This window comes from Mchenga conophoros, linkage group LG4 (assembly GCF_057382185.1).
Source record: "Mchenga conophoros isolate Kocher_MC1m ecotype Shallow Benthic linkage group LG4, M_conophoros_male_GT1.1, whole genome shotgun sequence".
NCBI classification, from domain to species: Eukaryota; Metazoa; Chordata; class Actinopteri; order Cichliformes; family Cichlidae; genus Mchenga; species Mchenga conophoros.
In genome coordinates, this window is record NC_140529.1 from 1,804,493 (window position 1) to 1,829,547 (window position 25,055).

At 45.4% G+C, this 25,055-nt stretch overlaps 1 protein-coding gene across 3 annotated transcripts in view; it reads right to left on the reverse strand.

Annotated features, from left to right (window-relative positions):
• Positions 1 to 266: 266 nt before the first annotated feature.
• abcc1 (ATP binding cassette subfamily C member 1 (ABCC1 blood group)) overlaps positions 267 to 25,055 on the reverse strand; it is a 30,975-nt gene continuing 6,186 nt past the window's right edge. The window contains exons 9-31 of one of the 3 annotated variants that reach the window (XM_085269875.1): positions 23,921 to 24,098; positions 23,618 to 23,779; positions 23,211 to 23,303; positions 21,967 to 22,170; positions 21,672 to 21,818; positions 19,519 to 19,606; positions 19,341 to 19,410; positions 18,131 to 18,257; positions 16,358 to 16,534; positions 15,574 to 15,741; positions 13,874 to 14,048; positions 13,662 to 13,722; positions 13,465 to 13,585; positions 13,156 to 13,363; positions 11,530 to 11,840; positions 10,550 to 10,749; positions 6,118 to 6,244; positions 4,857 to 4,958; positions 4,574 to 4,720; positions 4,329 to 4,487; positions 3,365 to 3,531; positions 2,925 to 3,119; positions 267 to 1,306 (exon numbers count right to left, since the gene is read on the reverse strand). In XM_085269875.1, coding sequence (XP_085126001.1) covers positions 1,198 to 1,306; positions 2,925 to 3,119; positions 3,365 to 3,531; positions 4,329 to 4,487; positions 4,574 to 4,720; positions 4,857 to 4,958; positions 6,118 to 6,244; positions 10,550 to 10,749; positions 11,530 to 11,840; positions 13,156 to 13,363; positions 13,465 to 13,585; positions 13,662 to 13,722; positions 13,874 to 14,048; positions 15,574 to 15,741; positions 16,358 to 16,534; positions 18,131 to 18,257; positions 19,341 to 19,410; positions 19,519 to 19,606; positions 21,672 to 21,818; positions 21,967 to 22,170; positions 23,211 to 23,303; positions 23,618 to 23,779; positions 23,921 to 24,098 — 3,496 coding nt within the window. In that variant the 3' untranslated portion in view covers positions 267 to 1,197. Of the gene's footprint in view, positions 1,307 to 2,924; positions 3,120 to 3,364; positions 3,532 to 4,328; positions 4,488 to 4,573; positions 4,721 to 4,856; positions 4,959 to 6,117; positions 6,245 to 10,549; positions 10,750 to 11,529; positions 11,841 to 13,155; positions 13,364 to 13,464; positions 13,589 to 13,661; positions 13,723 to 13,873; positions 14,049 to 15,573; positions 15,742 to 16,357; positions 16,535 to 18,130; positions 18,258 to 19,340; positions 19,411 to 19,518; positions 19,607 to 21,671; positions 21,819 to 21,966; positions 22,171 to 23,210; positions 23,304 to 23,617; positions 23,780 to 23,920; positions 24,099 to 25,055 lie in introns of all 3 variants that reach the window. The other 2 variants (XM_085269874.1, XR_014892100.1) reach the window with 2 other exon arrangements.

Genomic DNA, 25,055 nt, shown 5'->3' on the forward strand with positions numbered 1-25,055 from the left:
TACCCACATCTCTTAATTTGTCAGCAGCGTGTATGCAGACCAGTGGTAAAACACCACGCGTGTGCATAACAAACACAACAGACTGCACTGTGGCTGAGACGGAGCCCAGTGTTTCTGTGCAGAGTGTCTGAAGTGGACCAGCACACTCCTAACACCTGTGCAAAGCTACTACAGAAACAGACTTCACACATCAAACAACCACACAAAGCCATTTAACACAAGCAACATGAACACTGCTGTCACAGATACACTATTTAACACATTAGTTGCCATTGTCTAACTTTATTTGTGTAAGGCAGGTATATACATTTCCAAAGATACACAGCATGTAGATTCAAACAGTTTGTCCACATCCCATAGTTGACCTGTTTCTGAGTCCATCAGAGGCGCCGTACCGCTGAAAACAGAGTGCAAGCAAAGCGCAGGACAGATTTGGCTGCATACCAAAGACAGAGCAACAGTCTTTGTTTTAATAATCAAAATAAAATAAGCTCTAGAACCATTTCTTACATGAATAAAGCCTCCAACACATTCAGCAAAAGCACGACGGAAAGCTGTAACTGAAAGACAATAAATAGTCAGTGCTGAATGAGAAGTAACAGTCCAGTGACATCAACAGCAGCTGTGCGTCTGTATTTTCTCTGTGATTGATGTATGATTCTGACCAATCAGCTTGGTCGCAGCATGTCCCACATCCTTCCCTGTTCCAAAGGTTAAACTGGAACATTCCTGATTCCTTACATTTAAACTCTTTTCCTCTTGTAGTGTGCATGCAGGCACAGGTACAATCAAGCTGTGCCTCAGCTCCAGAATCACTGCTTGTATGAATGACTCGTGTTTACTACTGTGATAATGATGATGAAAGCATGTTGTCGAGGAGTTTAACAGTGGACAGTGTGGATATAAGAGGCAGACCCACAGATCGAGCTTCTTTATCCCATCATAAAAATGTGGGGGCTTTGATATTCACGTGGTAATCTTGATATGTGGTATGAACTTTGTCAGGGCAACACAAACAGACCCCAAACTGCTGGTGGTGATATTCTCTTTATGTAAGTAGGCCCAGCCTCCTTGTGCAATGAAAACTGCTGCTGGTTTCAAAGCAAAGAAGGTCATTGGCACGTAGGACTGTGTCCCTCTCATTGGAAACATCAGCTCTCTGCAGCAGGAGGCCCGACATAGTGACACTCCCCGGCTTCAGACGAGTCCAGAATCCTTGGCCATCTTGTGAAAGGCGCCTCTCTGACTGATGAGATTGGAGGGCGAGTCAAATTCTGCCATCTTTCCATTCTCCAACACCAAAACCCTGGAAGCACAGAGAACACTCAGGAAACTGTTTGCAGGCAGAAATGCTACAGCTGATGTTAGCCTTGAAGTGCAACACCACATTAGTTTATGCCTAAAGGCATCGTTCGTCACAGAATAACGACAGACTAATATGTTGCATCTCCAAATGTTCGATGTGACGCCGTGTTGTTGCACCTGGAGCAAATGCTCCTCACTACAATGACTGATTGGGAAGTGGTTACTTTGTCGCACACGTCTAGTAAGGCGACACTGGGTTTGGAGCTGTGCAGTCTTAGGATGACATGAAACGATAGCGCCAAGTATGAAGCGAGGAGCAGTGACGAGAGTAGCTGAAGATGATGATCGTTTACAGCGAGGTGGTAGTGGTGTGGGTGGGGTTATGGAGAACCCCGAGTCAGGAAGAGGATCTTGTCTGCACCACAGTTAAAGAATATTTACTTTTTCCTCTTCATACTCAACAATAGACTATTTATGTTTAGCAAAGACGATGTGGCTTCCTGCTGGACATTTGAATGAACCAACGAGACGTCCGCTGAACACTGATACTCTCTGGTACAGAGCGGTGAAGCGTCAGTGAGGCGCTGTAGCACAGTGCTAAGATCACAATGACACTGCATGAGAAACAAAGGAAAGAGAAATGAAATGCCTCAAACAGAAGGAAAGAATCTGGAAAACAAAGCACAGAGCTAAAAACCGTCTCATCTTAGAGCTCAGTAGATGCAATGACAAACATGAGGATGGATTCCATTACAGGCAACACACACCTGAGTGAATCCCACCCCTGCACATAAACATCTGTTAGTCAGAGAGAACCAAACCAAGGAAGCCTATAGGCTGATACAGAGGGTCACATGACCCTGAATTCATTCCACATAAACTAGAATGGGTTTGGTGCCAACAGAAATGACAGCAAAAATATTTGACTTTAAGCACAGGGCAGTCATTTCAGCTTCAATCGCAGGATTGAGCCTCGTTTTTAAATCCTTCCAGCCAATAGAATCACAGTGACATCACTGCATTTACGTCAATCCCACCAATCACAAACTGCAGGGCGAGACATACACATGATGCAGGAGGAATGAGCCTCGCTGCCGTCCAATCAAATCTCTGTAGCCGGGCATAAAGTGGCTATTTTTGGATGGGAACCAGCTCTAATGCATTGTGGGAGATGGAGTTTTTCAGTGTAATCACAGTGGATGTAAGTTTACAAAGAAAGGCAGAAACGTGGTTTGAATCCATCACTGAGACTGGCTCTCTGCTTTGTTTCTGTCGGACACCATTGCATCATGGGATGTTTCTGCAGGTGTTAGCATATTTCAATGCTTTTTGTTTGTTGCATGGAGGTTATTAAAATTAACCTTATCAAACACAATCATAAATATAACAAAGTCAAAACCCTGTTACTAACCATTCTGACTGTTACTTGTAGTAACCATGGAAACCAGAAACTGTCTATCCTTAAAGAGCTTTCAGTATGGCCTAACAACTGTAAGAGACTGAAATGGTCGCGCCAACAGAGAACAAACAGAACTGGGAGACACACAAATACAGGCATTAATACAGATATTCCACGTTTGGGGTGGGGGCCGTACCAGTGTCTCTTTGGTGTACAGTACCTGGTGTAGTCCATGATGGTGTTGAGGCGATGCGCTATGGTGAGGACAGTGCAGTCCTCAAACTGAGAGCGGATGGTGGACTGGATCAGGTTGTCCGTCTCCATGTCTACAGCTGCCGTGGCCTCATCCAGAACAAGGATCCTGGTCTTCCTCAGCAAAGCTCTGGCTAGGCACAGCAGCTGCCGCTGACCCACGCTGAAGGAAAAGCAGACCGTTTCAAAGGCAGGAAGCACTACTCCAGCGCTTTATCCAACGACTGGTATATGCACTGTTGCCCCATAACTAGTGTACTGCACAACTGCAAGAAATGCAGGTGTTGCTAATCGTGCTTGACGAGTGTGCACACTAACGTGTTTTTCAAAGACGCTGTGAAACTGGGATACTTTGTATCTAATTCAGTTTCTAATTTGTGGTTGCTTGGACGTATAAAGCAGTTACACCTCAGGTTCTCTCCTCCTTCACTGCAGTCGTGGTTAAGCTTGTTGGGCAGGCTGGACACGAAGGTCTTAAGATGGGAGAATTCCAAAGCCCACCATACTTCCTCGTCAGTGTAGGAGTCAAAAGGATCCAAGTTCATCCTCAAGGAGCCTGAAAACAGCACCGGGTCCTGTGGGAGAGAAGAGTGTCTTATGCTGGGATTTTTCCCCATTTTGAGACTATTTTTCAGTCGTGCGACCGTTCTGGGGAACGGCCCGAGTTTCGCCTTCATCGTGTGTCGTGCATCGTGTAGCATACGTGGGGTAACGAGGAGCGATTAACACCTCACGACCAGCCCGGTCATCCATCGTTTGGTCGTAAGAAAATCAAACCTGTTTGAAATCCTGTCGCCCTTCGTGAGGGCGTCACCGCAGCCTCTCACACGGCGCACGCGCAAACACAGACATGAAAGTGAAAAGGCGGGGCAGCACAGCAGTGCGGCGTGTGACACAAGCGATGGAGGCACAACTTTGGAGAGGCTCTGATGAGCTTGCCAATGTGGCCTCACAAAATTATCACGACTACAACAACCGTGAAAAGAGTTGGATGGACGTTGCTGTTCGATGGCAGCTGCCTGGCCAATGTTTTCATTAGCAATTTAGCAAAGCTGGTGTGTGTGTGTGTGTGTGTGTGTGTGTGTGTGTGTGTGTAAGACAGACAGGGACAGATTTTGTGTTATAACCTTCATGTTATGGACGCACAGTGTGAGCACTCAGGTCTCATCAGAGCATCGTGACCTACAAACTTCTAGCTCCTGCGATTCAATCGTGCAGTTTGAGCAGAAGCTGAATAACGTTTGCTTAACATTACTGGGGCAGCGACTCTGAGGATGGGTTAGCTGTACAACTCTCCTGTAGCTCCCCGGCTGCTGTAATGCACAGGCTGCGGACTAATCAGTGTAACAGTTTTGATCCTCTCAGAACGTACCTGTGGTATGATGGTGATTCTGGAACGAAGCTCATGGAGGCCAAGCTTGGCAATGTCCACTCCATCAATGAATATTTGGCCCTCGGCTGCCTCGATGATGCGGAAGAGCCCCAGCGTTAGGGAAGACTTCCCTGCACCCGTGCGTCCCACGATCCCCACCTGATGGAACAGACAGCTCAGAACAGCTACAAGCACACGCACTGTCACTGGGCTGATGCCTTCACTGGAGTCATGTGAAATCCCACCTTCTCTCCTCCGTTAATGGAGATGGTAATGTTGCGGATGGCCAGATCCAAATCTTGGCGGTAGCGCAGGCCAAAGTTTCTCATCTCTATGCAGCCATTAGTAGGCCAGCCTGGGGAAAGGGTGGAGGGCTCGTGTTTCCACTCTGCCTGGGGGTCCAAACACACATGTTTAAAGAAGGCGATTTAGACACGCATGAGGCGAAAGCTTTCTCCAAACACCCCACATATGGCTGCCAGTAGATCTACACTGTCTTACTGCCTTTAAAGGCTTGTTTCTGTGTACCTCTTTCTCTGTGTCGCTGTATTCTTTCACTTTCTCCACAGCCACGATGTTGGTTTCCACATCAGAAGACATCCTAACCAGCCAGGTAAGTGAGGTAGTTAGCTGCACACGGGGCAAGACAAAACCAGATTAATGCACACTCAGTCCTCTAGACAGGGGATCCCAAAAGGTTGGTTCTCTTCATCTGGACGTTTTCAGTGGGAGAAACCCATCATCATCATCATCATGGTCAGAGGGCCCGGTGGCGCCAGTGTCCGGCAGCCTCGCCTCTGTCAGTGCGCCCCAGGGAGGCTGTGGCTACAATGTAGCTGCCATCACCAGGGTGTGGATGTGTGTGTGGATGGGTGGATGACTGGATGTGTAAAGCGCTTTGGGGTCCTTAGGGACGAGTAAAGCGCTTTACAAATACAGGCCATTTACCATCATCATCAGGTGACTCCTTCAGTCTGACTGCAGGTTTCCAACGATTTTCTGAATCGAGGAGGGGGCCCAAGGGTACATCTATCACCGTCTCACACTGCTGTGACTGCAAACTCTGAATGTTACTCATTACCCAATATGACAGTCTGCACATTAATGACCTCACAGCCCATTGTTCGGTGGGCTGATGTTGGAAACCTGCAGTCAGCTGAGACTGAAGGAGTCACCTGATGATGAACAGGATCAGAGTTTTGGCAGATTAAGAACAAACATGAAGCACAAAAACTTTTCCTTCTTCTAGGCAGAGGGCTGTTTGAATTTCCCCTCATAAATAACATAACTGACATGAAAGGACATCAAATGGAACAAATTACATAACAAAGTTCTCCTTTAAATAAAAAAAGTCGTTTTAAACTGAACTTAAAAGTGGGGTGCATTCCATTACTGACATAAGACTGTTTCAGAATATTTACCATAGATTAAAACAAAGTATGGTAACCATTAACAGAGCTCGTAAAAAGCATTCCTGTATAAACCATAATGGGCTCATAAATGTACCCACTCAGTCACTTACTGTGAAATTAACATCAGGACTGTGGGACACCGTTTCCATGAAACAGTGATGAATCTATTCTTAAAAACCTCAGAACAATACAATAGAATAAATGTTTTTCAGTGAACTTGTGTACTAAATCTGACTGCTAAACATCAATAAAATGGCTTAAACTAGGGAATAAACAGTTAAATTAGTAGGAAGGCTAAGCTCCTTGTAGCTACTTGGCACTCTTTTTCTTTAATGTATGAAATAAGTGCACAGGTTAAGGAGATTGTCCATGTTTACCTGGAGGGCGTAGGAGATGGACAGTCCCATGATGCCTGGGCTGAGGCTCTGTCTGGCAACGACAGCAAACAAAGCAGCAAATGACACAATGCAGTTTCCCACAAACTCCAGGCGAATCGCCAGCCACCTGCACAAACACAGATTCAGGAAAGTAGATTATTGTACAATATAAGGCGCACTTAAAATCCTTTCATTTTCTCAAAAATTGACAGCGCGCCTTATGTATGAATTCTGGTTGTGCTCAAGGAGCCTCGCGGAGTAATCTGGGTCCTAAACTCCGTCCAGTTCAGGTCCCAAAGTCAAACGAACACTGCAGCATCACTGAGAGTTAAAAACTGACTAAATTCTTTCATCTTTAATAAAACGATCAGCATTGCTGCTTTACCAGGTGTAACTATGAAGTTTAACTTCCAGGCATCCATGAAAACAAAAGTTATTACATTTAACAGAGTTAGAGGTTAGCAGGAAGTTAGCTCGCTAGCTTCTATCTAAGCATGATATAGCATGTTCTGACTGAGAGATTTCAGAAACATTCAAACGTACAGCTCTGCTATCACTTCCAACATAAATGAAGACACGAAACTAAACAGCAGTGATGTTTGTAGGGTTACTGAAGTTGGGCTAGCTGGTATATAATCATGTGCTACGTGATCGTTAGCAACACAGCTATATTAGCATAAACACAGTGAGGCTGGAGGACGAACGCTAACACTTTTCCCCTCGATAAAAGTTAACGTGAGGGTTCCTGATGGTTAGAGACAAATGCAATCGCATGGCAGGATGCTGTAAACGGACAAAACTTCAGTCAGGAGAACAACTGAGATAATCCATCCACAATACGAGGTTAGTCATTAATATACTGCAACAACATGGGAATAGAGCCGCTGTGATAGAATACAGCATTAATGAATCGATGGGACAGAAGTGGAGGAAGCAAGAAGAATGAGTTAAGTTTGACTTATCTGACTGCTTTGTTTGCTTAATGTGCCTTATAATCCGGTCCACCTTTTGTATGAAAAATACAGTAGTTCCCTTGTGGAGCTTAATGACTTTTAACCAGTGTTGGGGAGTAACAGAATACATGTACCACCGTTACGTATTTAAAATACAAAATATGAGTAACTGTATTCAGTTAATCACACAGCAATAGTACATTCATGTAGTAAAAAGCATGATAATATATTAAGTAATCCAAAGTATTCAGAATATGTTACTCTCATTGAGTAACGTAACGGAATATGTTAAAAAAAATCCATTTTGGGGCATGTAATCTGTAATCTGTGATGGAATACATATGTTCTCTGGTTTCTTGCTTCCGGTGTGATGGCGCCTGTGTTTGGCCTTGCCGCTGCTGGCTGCAGTTTCCCTCGCTCTGTTATGCTGCTGTTTCTGACTGTCCTGCTCTCCTTCTTTGTCTCTGATGTATTGCCTGCCCTAGTCTATGATCGTCTGACACTACTGTCTAATCTATGGTGGGCCTGGATATCACTCCTTCATACAATGGCTTCTTCCCTCCTCTGTTGCCGGTGTCTAGATTTTTGACAGATGTCGCCAACAGCACCCTTTTGGGTCCCTTATTTGCCCTATTAAAACTAGACTAGCCCCTGTTACAAAACCCTTGCCCTGGATAAACGACAGCATTCGCTGTTTAAAGCGTGTCTGTCGTAAAGCTGAGCGTTTGTGGAGAAAGACTCGTTTACAGGTTCATCTCGTTCATTTAAAAGACCTTTTAGTTTCTTTTAACGCTTCAGTTCATGATGCAAGGGCTGCTTATTTTTCAAACCTAGTCTCTAGGAGCAGAGGTAACCCTGAGGTTTTATTTGGTGTTCATCTGAACAATAGACTGGACTCATAACTCAGACGCCCTCTACAGGAAAGGGCAGAGCAGGCTGTACCTGCGGCTAAGCTGTCATCCCTGATGGACAACATCTCCCACCCCATGCAGCAGACTGTGACAGCACTGAGCAGCTCCTTCAGTGGGAGACTGCGGCACCCACGGTGTGGGACGGAGAGATTTCGCAGGTCTTTCCTCCCCACTGCTGTCAGACTCCATAATAAAGACTTTAACTGAACAAACACACACATCCACACATGTGCAATAACACTAAGTGCAATAATCCTTTCTGTCATCGTTGTATTTTTACTCAGTTGTATATAGTATTTGTATTCTATTTTTATCTTATTGTATATTTATTTTATTCTACTGTATATAGTATTTTATTTTATTCTATTCTGTACAGTTGTGTACTGTATTTATTCTTATTGTATTCTAATTTTTGCCTCATAACTTTTGCACTGTCCACTTCCTGCTGTGACAAAACAAATTTCCCACGTGTGGGACTAATAAAGGTTATCTTATCTTATCTTATTTGACACTATCAGGGATATTGTTGCTCCGGCTTCTGCTGCTGTCCCTATTTCTTCGAATGAAGACTGAAAATTTTCTTTCCTTCTTTGTTGAAAAGGTTAGCAATGTAAGGAGCAACATCTCTCCCTCCATGTACCATTTGTCTGTTCCGATTTTACTTAAGCCTGTCAGATTTGATTTTCACCAGTGTCTTTACCTGAGTTGTTGAAGCTGGTCACTTCAGTGAGATCCTTGATATTTTATCTGGGTCTTTGTTTAAAAATGTTTTTGAGTCTATTGGTCCTAGTGTTCTTAAAATTATTAATGCATCTCTGCTCTCTGGTCAGGGCCCTGGTTACTGTAAAAGTGCTGTCATTCACCCACTTTTAAAAAAAACCTGAACTTGATCCTTCTGTGCTTTCCAGTTACAGACCCATCTCAAAATTGCCTTTTATTGCCAAGATTTTAGAAAAGGTTGTGGCCAAGCAGCTCACGGTTGTTCTAGATGAACACAACATTCTTGATAAATTTCAATCTGGCTTTCGTAAGACTCACTCTACCGAAACTGCACTTCTTAGAGTGTCTAATGATGTTTTATAATAATGATGAATTATGATGCTGAGAGTGCACTGTTTTGATGTTGCTGGATCTGACCTCTGCTTTTGACACTGTTGATCATCTTACTTTGTTAGATAGATTAAACCACTGGGTGGGTGTATCGGGTACCGCATTGGAATGGTTTAAATCCTATTTGTCAAATCGATCTTTCTTTGTGGCTACCTCTGCCAGCTCTCTTGCCTATGGGGTGCCTCAGGGCTCCGTCTTGGGACCGTTATTGTTTTTGTTGTATTTACTCCCTCTTCTGCAACTTCTTAGCTCTTACTCTGATATTTCATGTCATTGTTATGCAGATGATATTCAGCTATATATCTCTGATGTTTCTAAGCTCCAAATCCTGCAGTCCTGCTTAGATTCTGTTAGAGATCGGCTGGCTGGTAATTACCTTCAACTAAATGCTGATAAAACGGAAGTCATTGTCTTTGCTCCTGAGAAATTTGTTCCCCTTGTGGTTAAAAATCTAGGCCCTCTTGCTTCTTATATTAAATCATCCATTAGGAACCTTGGTGTTACACTTGATCCAGCTCTGACGCTGGGCACACGTTACATCTTTGGTTCGCTCTTGTTTTTACCATTTAAGAAATATCGCTGAGTCCCATTGTGTCACGTTCCGAATTGGAAATGATTATTCGTGCTTTTGTTTCATCTCGCTTAGACTATTGTAATTCCTTGTTTACTTGCTTGAGTAATGCCTCCCTGGAACGACTGCAGGGTGTTCAGACTGCTGCTGCCAGGCTTCTGATAAAGCATCACAAACACTCCCATGCCACGCCCCTGCTGATTCAGCTGCATTGGCTCCCTGTCAAGTTCAGGGTCGATTTTAAGATCATAATCATGACTTACAGGGCCCTGCACGGTGTAGCTCCAACTTACATCTGTGATCTTCTTCTTTCTTATCACCCAGCAGGTCCCTGAGGTCTTGTGACCAGAGGTTGCTGGTTGTCCAGCATACAAGGTGAAAAACAAAAGGTGAGAGAGCATTTGTATCAGCGGCTCCCCGACTCTGGAGCTCGCTCCCTTTGAGTTTGAGATCTGTGGACTCGGTCGTGTCTTTTAAAAAGCAGTTAAAAACGTATCTGTTTAAACTGCTTTTGGTTGATGTCGTTTTGTTTTAGATTTTAATGTCTGTTTCCTGCCTCTGTGAAGCACTTTGTGATTTTATCTTGAAAGGTGCTATATAAATAACATTTTACTTTACATTTTAAAATAAACCTTCCCAACACTGCTTTTAACCTTTCAGCCAGAGATTGTAAAGAAACATGAAAATGAAAGCATGAAAATGAAAGCATGTAAACGTAAATGGAGCTTTTCTACGTCCAAAGTGAATATAATGTACTCGTGTTGCTGCAGTAATACTCCAATGAACAGTCTCAGAGAGATCCTAATTTAGGGACATTCATCCTAAAAGGCGGTGTAAACTGTTGCAGCAGGTGGTGCAGTGAGAGCGTGTGGCGGCAGCCTCCTGACCTGTTAGCCACTATGCTGGGATAGTAAGCCTTCTGGTTATGGTCCACGCGCTGGTCGCTCTCATGGATGAAACGCTCCTGCTCACTGAAGGCTCGGATAACCGACGTGCCCAGCAGGGTTTCATTGAAGTGGGTGTAAATTGGGGAACGGCTGACCGACTCCAGACGCTTCAGCTGGCGAGATGATGCCACATAAAACCTCTGGACAGAGCAAGGATAGACACATGTGACTTATATAGTGTGAGTACAAGAAAACAATTATTGGAATGTGATGTGTTAAATTTGTTTAGATCACAGGAATAAGGAAGGATTTGTTTGTGTTTCAGTGTGGCTTAGCTGTAGCCTGAGAGTGTACTTGTTTAGAGGGAAAGGAAGTTATGGACACTGGGGGTCTGCTGTCATAAAAGGAGACAGGGAGCTACAGTGGGGGGTTGCTGATGCTTGTACCTTTAATAAAAACTCATAATTGTTATAAACCTAGAAGTAGGTTTGCAGGAGACTCTCCACCTTAAATGTAAATGTAAGACAACAAGAGGCCACTGGCCCGGTGGGTGCAGAGTGGGCGTCTCAGTGTTTGTAATGTGTTAACTCTGTTTTCTATGTTGTCTGGAGGAATCTGGTGTAGCTTGGGTGAGGAGATTCCTTTTATGACCCCCAGGAAGTCACGTACACAGAGACACACACAGTGCTTTGACTGTTACACTCACACAGCTACATGCACACTCACGTGCTCGTGCAGACACACACAGACACAGAGTTTGCAGCACACCATGGGGGTTTTATGATGGGGTCGCTGGCACCTCTCCCCTTCTAGAAGATGCTTAAATGAAGATGAATAAAGGTTTTGTGAAAATGGCTACTGAGTCCGGTGCCGTCTCTGGATGCCTCGAGGCAGAATCACAGTGTAGGGAGGCGTAGTACTGTGGGGATAACACTGGAATATACTGACACTTCAGAATCAGTTTCCCTTTTCAAACTCACCTGCACAAAAAAATAGAGCAGACCCAGGAAAGGAATGATGATACTGACTAGAGGTGTGGCAATCAGGATGATAACACAAGAGCCCAGCACGTTGAACATGGAGCCCAGGAACATCTTAATAATGCTGGGGATCAGCGTGTCAATGGTGTCCATCTCTTTGGCAAAGCGGTTGACCAGGTTACCACTGGGGGTTCGCTCAAAAAAGGACATAGGTGAGCGCAGGACATCGTACAGCATGGACTGGTGGAGGTAACGGGACGCCAGAACACCCCCAATAGACATGGACAGGGAGTATCCAAAGACAGCCACACCTGAAGGACAGCAGAGGAGTTTGCACAATATCATGACTTATTTCTGTGTGAAGAGCACACCTGCATCCAGCAAGACACATAAGAGTCTATAACTGAGGGGAACGAGCTGGAGAAGGGGGGCCTGGACCCCAGGGCTGAGCTATATGACCAAGCTCTCATATATAAGACATTTATCGCCCTGACAACGATATCACAGAAATGTTACACGTTCTGTAAATTCTGGGAATCTCGGGCAGCTCGACACTGTGAAGTGTTTCCAGCTGGGCGTCGTGTACCTGGAGTCGAGTGTTTTGACCGATGCATGAAGCTATACACTTTTTAGACATAAGTTGTAACGGCCGCCGTTCTCTTTGTATTTATTAGACGGCGTGCTGCGGGGAAAAGCCTGTTTTTAAACGTTTGAGTCTAAGATGTATCTGGAGCACCTGACGGCTCTTTTTGCTTCTCTGCATTCTGTCAGGTGACTCTTGTGTTGGTGGTTAACGAGGTTTGCTGTGTTTGAGTCTGAGGTGTTGGACCGGTTTGCTGCATAATGTGCATCGTACAGTTTTCTGGTCCGTGTCAGACTTTTCATAACCAAACCATGTCCGTGCTCGAGGTGGCCCCTCGATTAGGAATAAGGTCATCCTTTCAGTTTATTTTGAAAAGTCTCAACAGGCTCTTCAGCTTTATTGTGAAAGGTTTATGTGGAAAATAAACAAGAGGAAGGCATAGCCACACGCTGGGTTTACCGTCGTTGTTGCTAACGACAACACGTCTGTAGTGTGGTTATTTTAAATATAAAGAGAGAATACAGCCACTACAGTGACCGTCAGGACCATGAAAGCATATTGCTGTAAACAGTTTATTTTGCGACACCACGAAACAAACGATAGCGTAATATTTTCATACTGTCATCAGATATATAGCGTTATATCGAACAGCCCTACTGGACCCCATCTCAGCTGTGACAGTAGGACCAAGGGCGCGCTGCAGGGTTAACTAAGCATATTATTAGTGGTGGTGGACACGGTCACCCTGCTCTGTGAGCTGACACCACATCACAGTCTCCCTCCATCTCTGTCCGGTGGCACCTACATGTGCGAGTGTCCTCTGGTGCTCTAGCTTCCAACAGACATGTGATTAAGTGAGCACACATGTCAGGCCTGTGTTGGACTGGCCACCTAACATTTGCGTGCTGTTTGTTTGAAAAACGATGAGCAGGAAAAAGCAAAGGTGCCGTTTCCTGCTCGTCGTGATGTGTACAATGGCTACCCTTGGTGTTGCCTCACTTTCTGAACCAGACAAAAACAAGAGTTTTTCCTGTCATGCTCACCCTGAGACAGGCCAAAGGCACCATACACCCCCAGTCTCATTAGTCTGTTAGGCTGCGTGCCATTAACCACAGGGTCATCGGTCCACAGACTCAGCCAGTAGTTGGAGAACAGGGAAAGCAGGTGATGGGCAAGAAACAGCAGAAGACTGATGCAGGACAGAAGCACTCCAATGGACTTAAAATAGGCCCAGAAGACAGACAGCTTAACCTGCGGAGGACAGGAGAGCTGCTGTGATCCCAGACTGAACACAGACACATTATACAGAAACGTGTGCATTTATACATGCGACCACGTGCAGATCCACACACCTGCCCAGTGCTGGCCTTGTCAGCCTCCGTCAGCTTCCCCACCTCGGGATTCTTGGGCTTCTTGCTCAGCTTCTCGTCTGCTGTGGTTGACTGTTTGGATGCAGTGCAGACACCTGGACTGCTGCTTAAACAGAAGGACACTTATGTGCTTAGTGAGACACCCCAGCCCCCCAGGACCCTTACCCTAAATCACTCACCCAGCAAAAGTGGGCACGCTGCCGTTCTCCAGTCGTTGGATGCTGCTGTTTGGCACGGGCTCTAAATGGAGGAAGGAAATTTAAAACGTGAAGTCGATCTGAGAAGACCAGCTGCAGTATGATAAAATAATGATCAGACTTCATCTTAACAGAACTACTACTCCAAACACTGCACGGTGCTACGCTACACGGCAGCACGACACACTCCTCACCACTGTTATCAGCTTTGTCGACTGCAGCGTAAGTTCGCAGGAACTCTGCAAAGGCTCCCTCTGTGGCCATGAGGTGCTGGTACGAGCCCACCTCTGAGATCTCGCCCTTCATCATGACCAGGATCAAGTCAGCTTGGGGCAGGTAGCTCAAGCCGTGGGTGACCAGCACACGAGTCTGTACATGGCTACACAGAGTTAGTAAACTTGCTCTAAAAGCATCTATGCTGCTGAGAGACAATTTCAACAACTAAAACAACTTTACATTTGGATTTGGATCATCTTATGTTGTTTGGATAATTTCATACAATCTACAGTACTGTGCACAAGCCTGAAACCACCACAGTCTCTTAGGTTTTACCTGTAAGAAGCCAGAGGAGTTGTTTTTTTTAACACAATCTTTTTGGGGCCTTTTTGATAGCAGAGTGAAACAGGGGGAGAGAGAGTGAAAGGCCCCACATGGTCGCCTTTGGGTCAGCTTTTACAACAAGGTCAGTGTTATTCACAGACAGCTGTAGACGTTCCCAAACATTTTCTGGAGACATTTTTTAAACACTGATCTACGAATCATTCAAGACTAAAATGCACATAAACTCAAGGGATGAACACAGAGGCTGCTCAGTGAGCAGAAAAACACTGATGTCCCAGTTTGACTGGCAGAAAAACAGTTTGGGACCAAGAAGGTTGACTTCAGCCCAGAACTTATCTCTGGATGCTGTGCAGTGTCTTTAACAAAGAATTACGGCTGACACAGCAAAAGAACAGTAAGGATAAGAAATGTGAGAACAGGCTGATTTACTGCTCACTGAAGCCAACATCCAAAGAGCTTTGGACTGGCAACTTTTAGTCCTGGGAACTAAAAGAGTTTACGCTGTGTAGAAGAACAAGACTCGTCCTACACACTTTCACATTCAGTTTCAATAAAGTGCTGCAAACATTTCCAAGTTCCTAGAAAATATAAAGGAAAGACGGGTGGCTCAAGAATTTTGCACAGTCCCGTACGAGCAAAGTACCAATGCTGTGAGGGACACACAGGATCCCAGTCATGATCCTGGGTATATGTATATTAGAGGTAGGAATCACCATACAACGCACGATACGATATTATTGCAATTTTTTAAAAATATTTTGCGATATTCAGATTCTGTCCATAAAGTTAAACTTTATCAATATTCATTTTATCTAATATCAAAGTCTCACACTCAGTCTTTCTCTCATCTCAGTTTTATTGTTGACAAACTGAACGGTTTGTATTACAGTCTAGTCCAACTTAACTGAAACCATCTGGTACAATTACAGCTATTCTGAACTATGCAATATGAAAACTATGCAGCCCCTTCAGCAACTGAAGAATTTGAAAGTAAATTAAAACAAAATATAATTTTACATTAAATAAAAAAGTTTTAAACGTAATTAAAATAAAACATGTCTTAAATGAAAATAAGTAAACTGTCATGTTTATTGCTGCCAAAAACAAGTTAAACACATTTGGACAGTGAAGGAATGTCAGGATTCTTGCTCAGAAAAAGGATCAACATGCTCTGAAGTCAGAGTTCCAGTGCACGAAAAAATTGTTTGTAACAAAATATCGATTTCTGCTGTCCCTGTGTCGATACATTATTAGCAAACAAAATATCACGATACTACACAGTATCGATTTTTCCCCCACCCCTAATGTATATGACTCCATCACACACACACACCTTGTCCTTCAGCAGTCCCTGTGGGCCGATGACTTGATCAAAGATGTGTTTCCCTACGTGAGCATCGACAGCAGACAGCGGGTCATCCAGCAGGTAGACGGTACGATCACAGTAGACGGCCCTGGCCAGGCTCACCCGCTGCTTCTGACCTCCTGACAGGTTCACTCCCTGCAGACAGACGGTCAGAGGCAGACAGTATAGCAGGCTAGCTCATCATTGTAGAAATGCTGCCGGTGTCATCAAACAGCAACAAAAGACTCAGTGACACACCAACAAGTCTGTCCAAACTACTGTCTGTGGTCTCGCTCAGTAACCAGACACCGGTTCCCTGTGAATTCCTGGGGGTCACATCCTCATCAAAGCTTTATCGGGCATCTCCTCGAAATACCTGTTGAGTCTTTGCTAATCGTACGGTCATGATCTCACTAACATGTAACACACTGACTGAGGCCTGCAGTCTGACATGTAGCTCTTGGGTTTTCCTTTTGCCATTGCACCGTCTGACCACGATAACAAGTTCCTGGGATGTGCACTCCTGGGGAGACTGATGGCCTCGGGTGTTCAGGTGTGGTTTAATACAATACTACAAACCGACACAACACATGCTCAGTTAACTGCAGAAAACTGCATTTAAATAGCAACACTCTGCTTTTACTCACCTCTTAATAAGTAAGACGATGTTTTCATAGGACTGCAGAGCGAAAACTGTTTTACGTTCTCCGAGGCCAACTTGTTTTGTGTCGACATTAATTTACACACAAAGACGTGTACTATGGGCTCATACCTTCTCTCCTATCTCAGTGTCATCTCCTGCAGGAAGTATGTCAAGGTCAGGCTGAAGGGCACATGCCTCCACCACATGCTGATACCAGGACTGTCTCCTCTCTTGACCAAAGATTATGTTGTCTTTTAAAGAGGAATTCTGGATCCAGGCCTGCTGGGGAACGTATGCCACAGAACCCTGCAGGGACACAGGCACACCTTACACTCATTGGACATTTAATTAAACATTAAGACTGCCTGTTATTTATTATCTATTTAGTCATAATCGCACTCAAAGAATGCAGGCGCTACTAAAGTGGCCACTGCCATGTCCTTTATTTTATTTATTCAATACGCTGCTGTGAAAAAGACTTTCATTGTAATTGTGCATCCTTCCATCACTTATCAAAAGGTGCTTTTGTGCACGATCAAATATTCTGTGCTGGCTGTCTGTGTGGGCCCTCAGGCAGCGGGGGCCCTCAGGCAGCGGGGGCCCTCAGGCAGCGGGGGCCCTCAGGCAGCGGGTTCATGGCAGTCTGAGGAGCTCAGAAATGAAGCGACTCGACTTCTTTGAGTTTCATAAGGATGTTTCACCTCTCATCCAAGAGGCTTCTTCAGCCTCTCAGAAAATTCAGGAGAAATTTCTCAAAGCACAACATCCAGTGCTCTTCAGACCCAGTCCCGTCCCCAGACCCAACCACGCCCCCCTGACAAGCCACGCCCCCTGGGGAATCCTAAGGGGGAAAAAAACAAACAAACTTCCAAACACGAGCTTAACATCATAGTTAATGCTGTACAGTGCAGCAGGTAGTCCTCGGGCCTCTGTACTGGAGAAACCAAACAGCCACTCAATACACACACGGTGCAAAACTGAAGAGCCACCTGGACAGCTCTACATCTGCAAGGTCAAAGGTCACTCTTTCAAGAATGCCAATGTTCACATTTTAGACAGATGGTTTAAAAGGAGAGTAAAAGAGGATATCCATGTCCACTGTAAATGACCATTGTTGAACAGAGGGCGGGGCTTATGACTAGGGATGGGTATCGTTTAGGTTTTACCCGATACCGGTGCCAAACCGATACTTAAAGAATGAAGAACACAAACTTTGTCCAAAAACCTCTCATGTTTAACTGTTTCCCACTTTTTCTTTGGTCATTTTAGCCCTTTTGGCCAGGGTGAAGGGAGCATCTGCCATCAAACAAGAAGACAGCCGCATGTAGCTATGATGATGTTTGCTAGTTCACCTTACATGCATCATCGGATTCTTGGTGTTACCTCCTTTGACAGTATCACAGTATCAGCTTAAAGCACTTGTTGCTGCTGAGTTTGCATCTTTTGCTGTGAAGTACAGCCAGACTTTTTGCCTTGGGCATTTTTAATCTGTAGCTCTGCTCTAAAAGAACGTACGTACCTGGCCCCGCCTACTATCCTCGGAAACATAAAATGATTGGCTAGAATCCAAAGTGTATCACAGCTCAGTAAAAAAAAGCAGCGAAATGTGCGCTGCTTTTCGGTCTGGTTACTACCGTTTATGTCAGAACTGGTGCCATCATGGCACCGGATACTGGTACCCATCCCTAGTTATGACACCAGCTGTCTGCCATCTACACAGCAGTTTCCAGGCATATACCACACTAGATTCCCATCTAACAAATGCTGACATCAGCATAAAACCTACTGGATGACTGAAGTATAAAGAAACAGGTATTGGAGCAGCACTGCCATGTAAATCTAATGGGAAAAGCAGCAGACAGTGAGGTGTGTGTGTGTGTGTGTGTGTGTGTGTGTGTTCACCTTAACAGTGACAGATCCTTCAAGTTTGTCCATCTCTCCAAGAAGTGCCGAGAGCAGCGAGGACTTTCCCGAGCCCACGTGTCCCACCACAGCCACCAGAGAGCCTTCTGGGATATTTATATTCAGCCTGAACAGAGAGAGTCGTACAGTTCAACTGTATGTAAGCAGCATGTTCAGTATTAATGAGTCTTTACAGAACTGATTAAGGACAGTCTGTTTTTCCAAGCTTATAAATATTTAAATTGAGGTAAACCAGTGGCTGCTGGGAGGTCCAGCTGGGTGACTCACACATTACTTCACTTTGTCATACAGGGATGTGCTAGTGTACAAGCAAAACGTAACCACAGAGCCAGCAGACACAGACACACACACACACACAGACAAAGACACACACACACACACACACACAGAGACAGACACACACAGAGACACAGACACACACAGAGACACACACACACACACACACACACACAGAGACAGACACACACAGAGACACACAGAGACACAGACACACACAGAGACACACACACACACACACACACACACACACAGACAGACACACACAGAGACACAGACACACACAGAGACACAGACACACACAGAGACACACACACACACACACACACACACACACACAGAGACACACACACACACACACACACAGACACACACACACAGAGACACACACAGACACACACACACAGACACACACACACACACACACACACACACACAGAGACACACACACAGAGAGACAGACACACACACACACAGACACACACACACAGACACACAGACACACACACACAGACACACACACACAGACACACACACACAGACACACACACACACACACAGACACACACAGACACACACACACACACACACACACACACACAGAGACACACACACACAGAGACACACACACACACACACACACACACAGAGACACACACACACACACAGACACACACACACAGACACACACACACACACACACAGACACACACAGACACACACAGACACACACACACACACACAGACACACACAGACACACACAGACACACACACACACACAGAGACACACACACACACACACACACACACACACACACAGAGACACACACACACACAGACACACACACACACACACAGAGACAGACACACACAGAGACAGACACACACAGAGACACACACACACACACACACCTCTTGAGTGTTGGTGATTCGGTTCTGGACCAGGTGAAAGCCCCGTCGGTCACAGAGATGCTGTGCTGGGCTGAACAGAGAGGAGAACAATGACTAGTTTGACCTGCTGTGTGTATGAAAGCGCACACGGCTGTGTCTCTGGATTCGAGCATATGGTACTACAGGAAAGGGGACTCACAGCCTTCTGCTGCTTTGTGCTCCACGCTGTCCAACTGCAGCTCCTCGTGTGACAGAAACACCCGGAGTCGCTTCAGGGACACGCTGGCCTGAGGACGGACAGGGTGGGAAGCTGTCAGAGTGCAAAGGTGCTGCAGACTGCTGCTTAGTACAACTAACACAGAGGGAAAAAGGCCCCAAACCACAATTTATATTCATGTGAATATAATATTCATGATTGGATTTTGTGGGAGAGTGAGGAGAGGGAAAGTCCACAGCTCCCTAAATATAAAAGCCAGGTTCCAGTGTAACAGCCCGTAACACTTAAGGTATAATGTGTCATGTGTAAACTGGGAGCCAGTGCAAAGTCTATCTCATCATTTGGATCAAATCATGGAGTCGTATTTAAATCATGTGCAGGAACAGCGAGATGTGACGCTAACACGTCATCATATCATGGACACTGTGCTCTGCCCCTGGGCTTTGGTTTGTGCACATGGTGCTGGGCGGAGCAGCCTCCTCACACTGGGCAGGCTCACGGACAGGTGTTACAGGGGAGGGGTTTGTACTGTACAATATAAAGCGCCTTGAGGCGACTGCTGTTGAGATTTGGAGCCATATAAATAAAATTGAATGGACCTGTGAGCTGGATGTTGATGTGCAGAGTCTACATTAATGATCTCAGCATTCACCTCAGTTCTCCTCAACACGTCCCCCACGAGCTGATAGGCCCTGGATGAACTGTACATCATTGTCATTGGCTTAGAGAACTCTAAACCCAGAGGTATGAAAATGCTACCAGCGTGTCACAAACCCTCCCCACCCTGCCTTTGGGGAGGAAGACCACGCTTCCACACTGCTGCTGCCTGACTCAAGACTCAAACAGAAAGGAAAAAAAGCCGTTTTCAGGTTCAGGAACAGGAAACTGAAGCTGAGGAGGTCTTACAGGACAGGTCTTAGACATCTACTGGAAACCCTGGGTAAATGGTGGCAGGTGTGCTAACCTCTGCCTAAACTCCGACAACTCTGAAGTTTAAAAAGCAGCCAGGTATGACCTCTGGTTCCATGGGAAAGCCCAGGAGGAACTACGAGGATAAAGTGGAGTCCAGCTTCTATGACCCCAAGCAGCTCTGCTGCATCCCTGACTATGAAAGGAAAACAGTGTTCAGATGAGCTATGCTAAGGAAGACGTTTCATGCCTGGAGAGGGCAGTCAGGCTGCTGATGGGACATTATCCTTTGAAAAGGTCAACCCACACAAAGCTCCCGGACCAGTCGGCATTCCAGGTGGTGTTCTCAGAGCATGTGCTCCACCATCTTCAACCTCTGAAGCAGCCACAGGAAATCAACAGTTTCATGTTGCACCAACGCCTGACCCCTCCTCTCATTGGCCTATAGAAGGAAGAGAGCCACACACGCTGCCCTCACCCACCTGGAACAGGGGAGCACATATTGTGACCTCCACCATCAGTCCTTTGAAACTCTGACCTTTGGACGTCCATCAGCACTTCCTGACAAACAGGAACCAGTTAGAGAGCTGGAAAACACACTTCCTCCACTGTCATGACAAACACGGGACCATGCAGAGCTGAGAGCTCAGTCGCCCTCTGTGCTGCTTAGCTAGTCGTGACTGTGTCAAAGCTTTAATATCCATGTTATATTCTTACATACACTAAACAGCATTACTGACTACAACAGCATCATGTTTGTTTTAGTGTAGCAAGCTACAACGTAGCATTACAACCAAACCACACCTGGAAACCCAGTCAAGCGTTCGTGTTAGCAGGCTGCAGACTGGGCGGAATGGTTGTAAACCAGTTGTTTATGTCACTGCAAACCTGATATGGTTGCCCCGTAAACCGCTTCACTTTTCTACAGTAGGAGGAAGCAGAGCCACATGGTCACCTTCCTGGGTCTCCTTACCTGGATTACATCCATCAAAACATCCTTGTGATGGTTGGTACTACACGCCCCACACTCAACAGCTTTTAATGCAACAACAAAAACATCCAAGCTTTTACTTAAGGTCCTTAAGCTCATGTATACCAGTCCTACCATCCCAGTTTGAGCACTGGCACAGACTGGTATCCATCTAACGTTTTGGTAAACCTGAAGCTTTCTTTGTGGGTTTCTTTGTGACGGGATGAGTGTGCGAAGAAGACGGAGGGACACGCACCTGCACCATGCTACTGATGACCATCGGCAGCATGTTGAGAGGAAAACGCAGGATGTTGAAGAGCGCCAGCGACACAAAGGCCTTCTGGGCGTCCAGCACGTTTCGTTCATCAATCAGCACGTACACAGCGAAGGTTGACAGGGCCACCTGTGCAGTGACGCAAAAGACATGGCAAAGAGAATTTCATTAATGACAGCAAAGTGCTGTGTTTGGTTTAACTGATCTGCAGCTGCTCTTTGGATGTGTGTAATGTTTGTCCACTGTGGTGTGTCGCTCTCTTCCCCGTCAGACTTACAAGGAATGGTGCACAGACCCAGGTGAAGGTGGACACCGCCCCCAGGTAGGCAGCCTTTTTCAGGACACGCAGCTCACTTTCACGAATGTCTGACACCTTTCCTTTGAAGGCCAGCTCCCAGGCGTACAGCTTCAGCACTTTGATGCCATTCAGCATCTCATTCATCAGCTTAATGCGATTGTCTTTACTCTTCATCTGAGCCACCTGCAACAAACACACAACACTGTGCTACAAACAGCTACCAGCTAACAACGTGTGTGTGTGTATAAATGAAAATAATCACTGTACTTGCTGTCACTCGACACGTTATCACACACTCTTTAACAGAAATGAACTGGCATTGACATGGTGACCACCCAGAGCAAACTGTGCATCGACACAGTGCTTCACAGATTTGAGGCCCGTCATCTACCGCAGTGTTTCCCAACCACTGGGCCGTGGCATGTAGGTGTGCCGTGGAGGTTATCTGGTTCCACCTGATTGGTGCTCTAAGCGACGGCGTGAGTAACGGGCAGAACAATGACGTTCTCTTCCACTAGAGGGCAGTACAACCACCTGCTCTAATAAATGTGTTGCCAACCGGCAGTAAAAACAGAAGAAGACGAAGAAGAACTTAAATAACAGTCATACTGTGAGACGATGTTTAAAAAGAAAGTGTTCAGTCTGACCTGGTCCTGGAGAAAACTCGACCCAGATGAAGGCCCTAGCATGAGTAGTGGTCAGAAGGAAGCAACAAAGGTATACTGGGACAAACCGAGCCAGTTCTGCTATACCTGGTGGAAGAATGATCCGTATGGTTTTTGACATTTTTGTTTGGTGGTGTGCTGCGGGATTTTTCTAATGTGAAATATGAACCGTGCCTCTAAAGCCTGGGAAACACTGAAATGTATAATTCTATCAAATGTATGTATTGGGAACTTATTTACTGGAAAATGTGGTAATTCCAGTAAAGCCTGACATGGATGTGTACATGGGTACATGTGGCGCCTAGAGCCTATCCTAGCGTTCCCAGGCGAGATGCCCCCTGGAGCCGCTCCCAGTCTGTCATGGGGCTAACACAAAGACTTTCACACATACGTCCAATGATGCATGAAGCAGGAGCACCGTGTAAGCTGCACACAGAAAGGCCGCCACATGGCTGAAGGATTGAAAGCCAGCCATAGTTATAATAACAGTAGAACACGAAAATGTAAGGAAGGTGTATACGGGTGTAGGATGTGGGGATAATAATACTAAAGTCCCACCTGGTAAGCTTTGGTTTTCATTGCAATTACAGCATTAACAGGAACCATGAGGACCATCACAGCCACTCCAGCCAGCACAGACGGACCCAGGTTCTGCACACACGACAACAAACTGCTTCAGTGCAAGCCTGTGGGGCATTATTCACACTAGTGGAACCATCCTTCCACAAGCAGAGCGGCACTTTAAAAACAGATTTGTTGCACTTTAGAAAAGGAGAAACCAGCTGTAACTGACAAGCATTACATTAAACATCATCTGGAACAATCAGGCTTCCGCAGCTGCCCGAGCCTCATGAGCTGAGCCGACACACAATAGTACGTTTATTTTCTTTATATTGAAAGTATGTAAGCAGCATTAAACATTTGATTTTAAAAATATATTTAACGTTTAGTTTACTTAACCTGACCTGCCAAAGAAAGTAGAGGGCCAGGACCACCTGCAGAGGAGCAGACCATATCATGTTGATGTATGTGATGAGATCCATGAAGCGCTGCGCGTCCACTGACATCAGGTTGACGATTTCTCCCACTGTAGAGGTTCGCCGTGCCGCGCTGCTGATGACCAAGGCCTGAGGAGCAGATGAAGCGATGAGATACAGGCTTTTCAGCAACCAGTGATGGACAGAATAACAGTCAGATGGTTACATTTATCAACCTTCATCACGAAGAATCTAAATCGCTCTGAAGAAGCACTTGTGTTTGTCCGTTACCTTCCTATAGACGGCTCCAATGACTGCAGTGCGTAAGCGCATGCCTGACACAAAGCATACATGAAAGTACTTCTGCAGGATGAGTGACTGCACGGAGGTGCAGACGAAGAGCAGAGCAGCGTAGAAGTAGCCCTGCCAGGAGGGGGCGCTGGAGTCATTGACAAACTGGATAAGCAGTCTACAGAGAAACAGGAAACAAAGGAACATTAAGCACCCTGCCCCTCGGTCCTTATTGAAACTGCATCGTGTACTCGTGTAGCAGAAAAACACGGAGCAGCCCAAAGCAACACGTCGCACTGTCACCACAACCTTCACACCTAGAGTCATCATGTAATCAAATCCATTTATTTATACAGCACTTTTCACAGGATAAAACCACAAAGTGCTTCACAGTAATATAAAACAGAAATACATAAAATAATCAAACACACAGCACAAATCTAATTAAAAGCTAATCTAAATAAATGAGTCTTAAGCTGCTTTTTAAAAGAATAAATACAGTCAAGTCAAAGTAAAGATGGAGGGAGAGCACTCCACAGCCTGGGGGCCACCGCTCTAAACATCTGTCTCCTCTGGTCTTAAAACGAGTTCGTGGGACTACCAACAGCCTTTGATGAGAAGATCTCAGGCTGCGAGAGGGAGCGTGGGGCTCTAAAAGATCAGAAATGTAAGCAGGGGCATCACAAGTCAAAGCTTTAAAAGTCAGTACCAAGATTTTAAAATGAATTCTGAAGTGTACTGGAAGCCAGTGTAATGAGCGTAACACTGGTGTAACGTGCTCTCTTTTTGGTGTCTTAGTTAAAAGCCTTGCAGCAGCATTCTGGACTAACTGGAGACGCTCAAGATTCCTTTTGCTCAAACACAGAAAAAGGCTGTTACAATAATCTAAGCGAGAAGAAATTAAAGCATGAATAACCTTTTCTAACTCAGACAGCAAAGTTTGCAGTTTGGAGATGTTTCTTAGCTGAAAAAGGCAGCTCCTAATTAACTGTGAGCGTGTTGTTGTAGGGACATGGCAGAACCAAAGATCACACCGAGGTACCTGAGGCTCAGCTGAACAGATGAGCCGAGAGAACCAAGATGCTGTTTGATTAGAGATATCTGGTTGTCGGGGGCAATAATTTAATGAAATGTT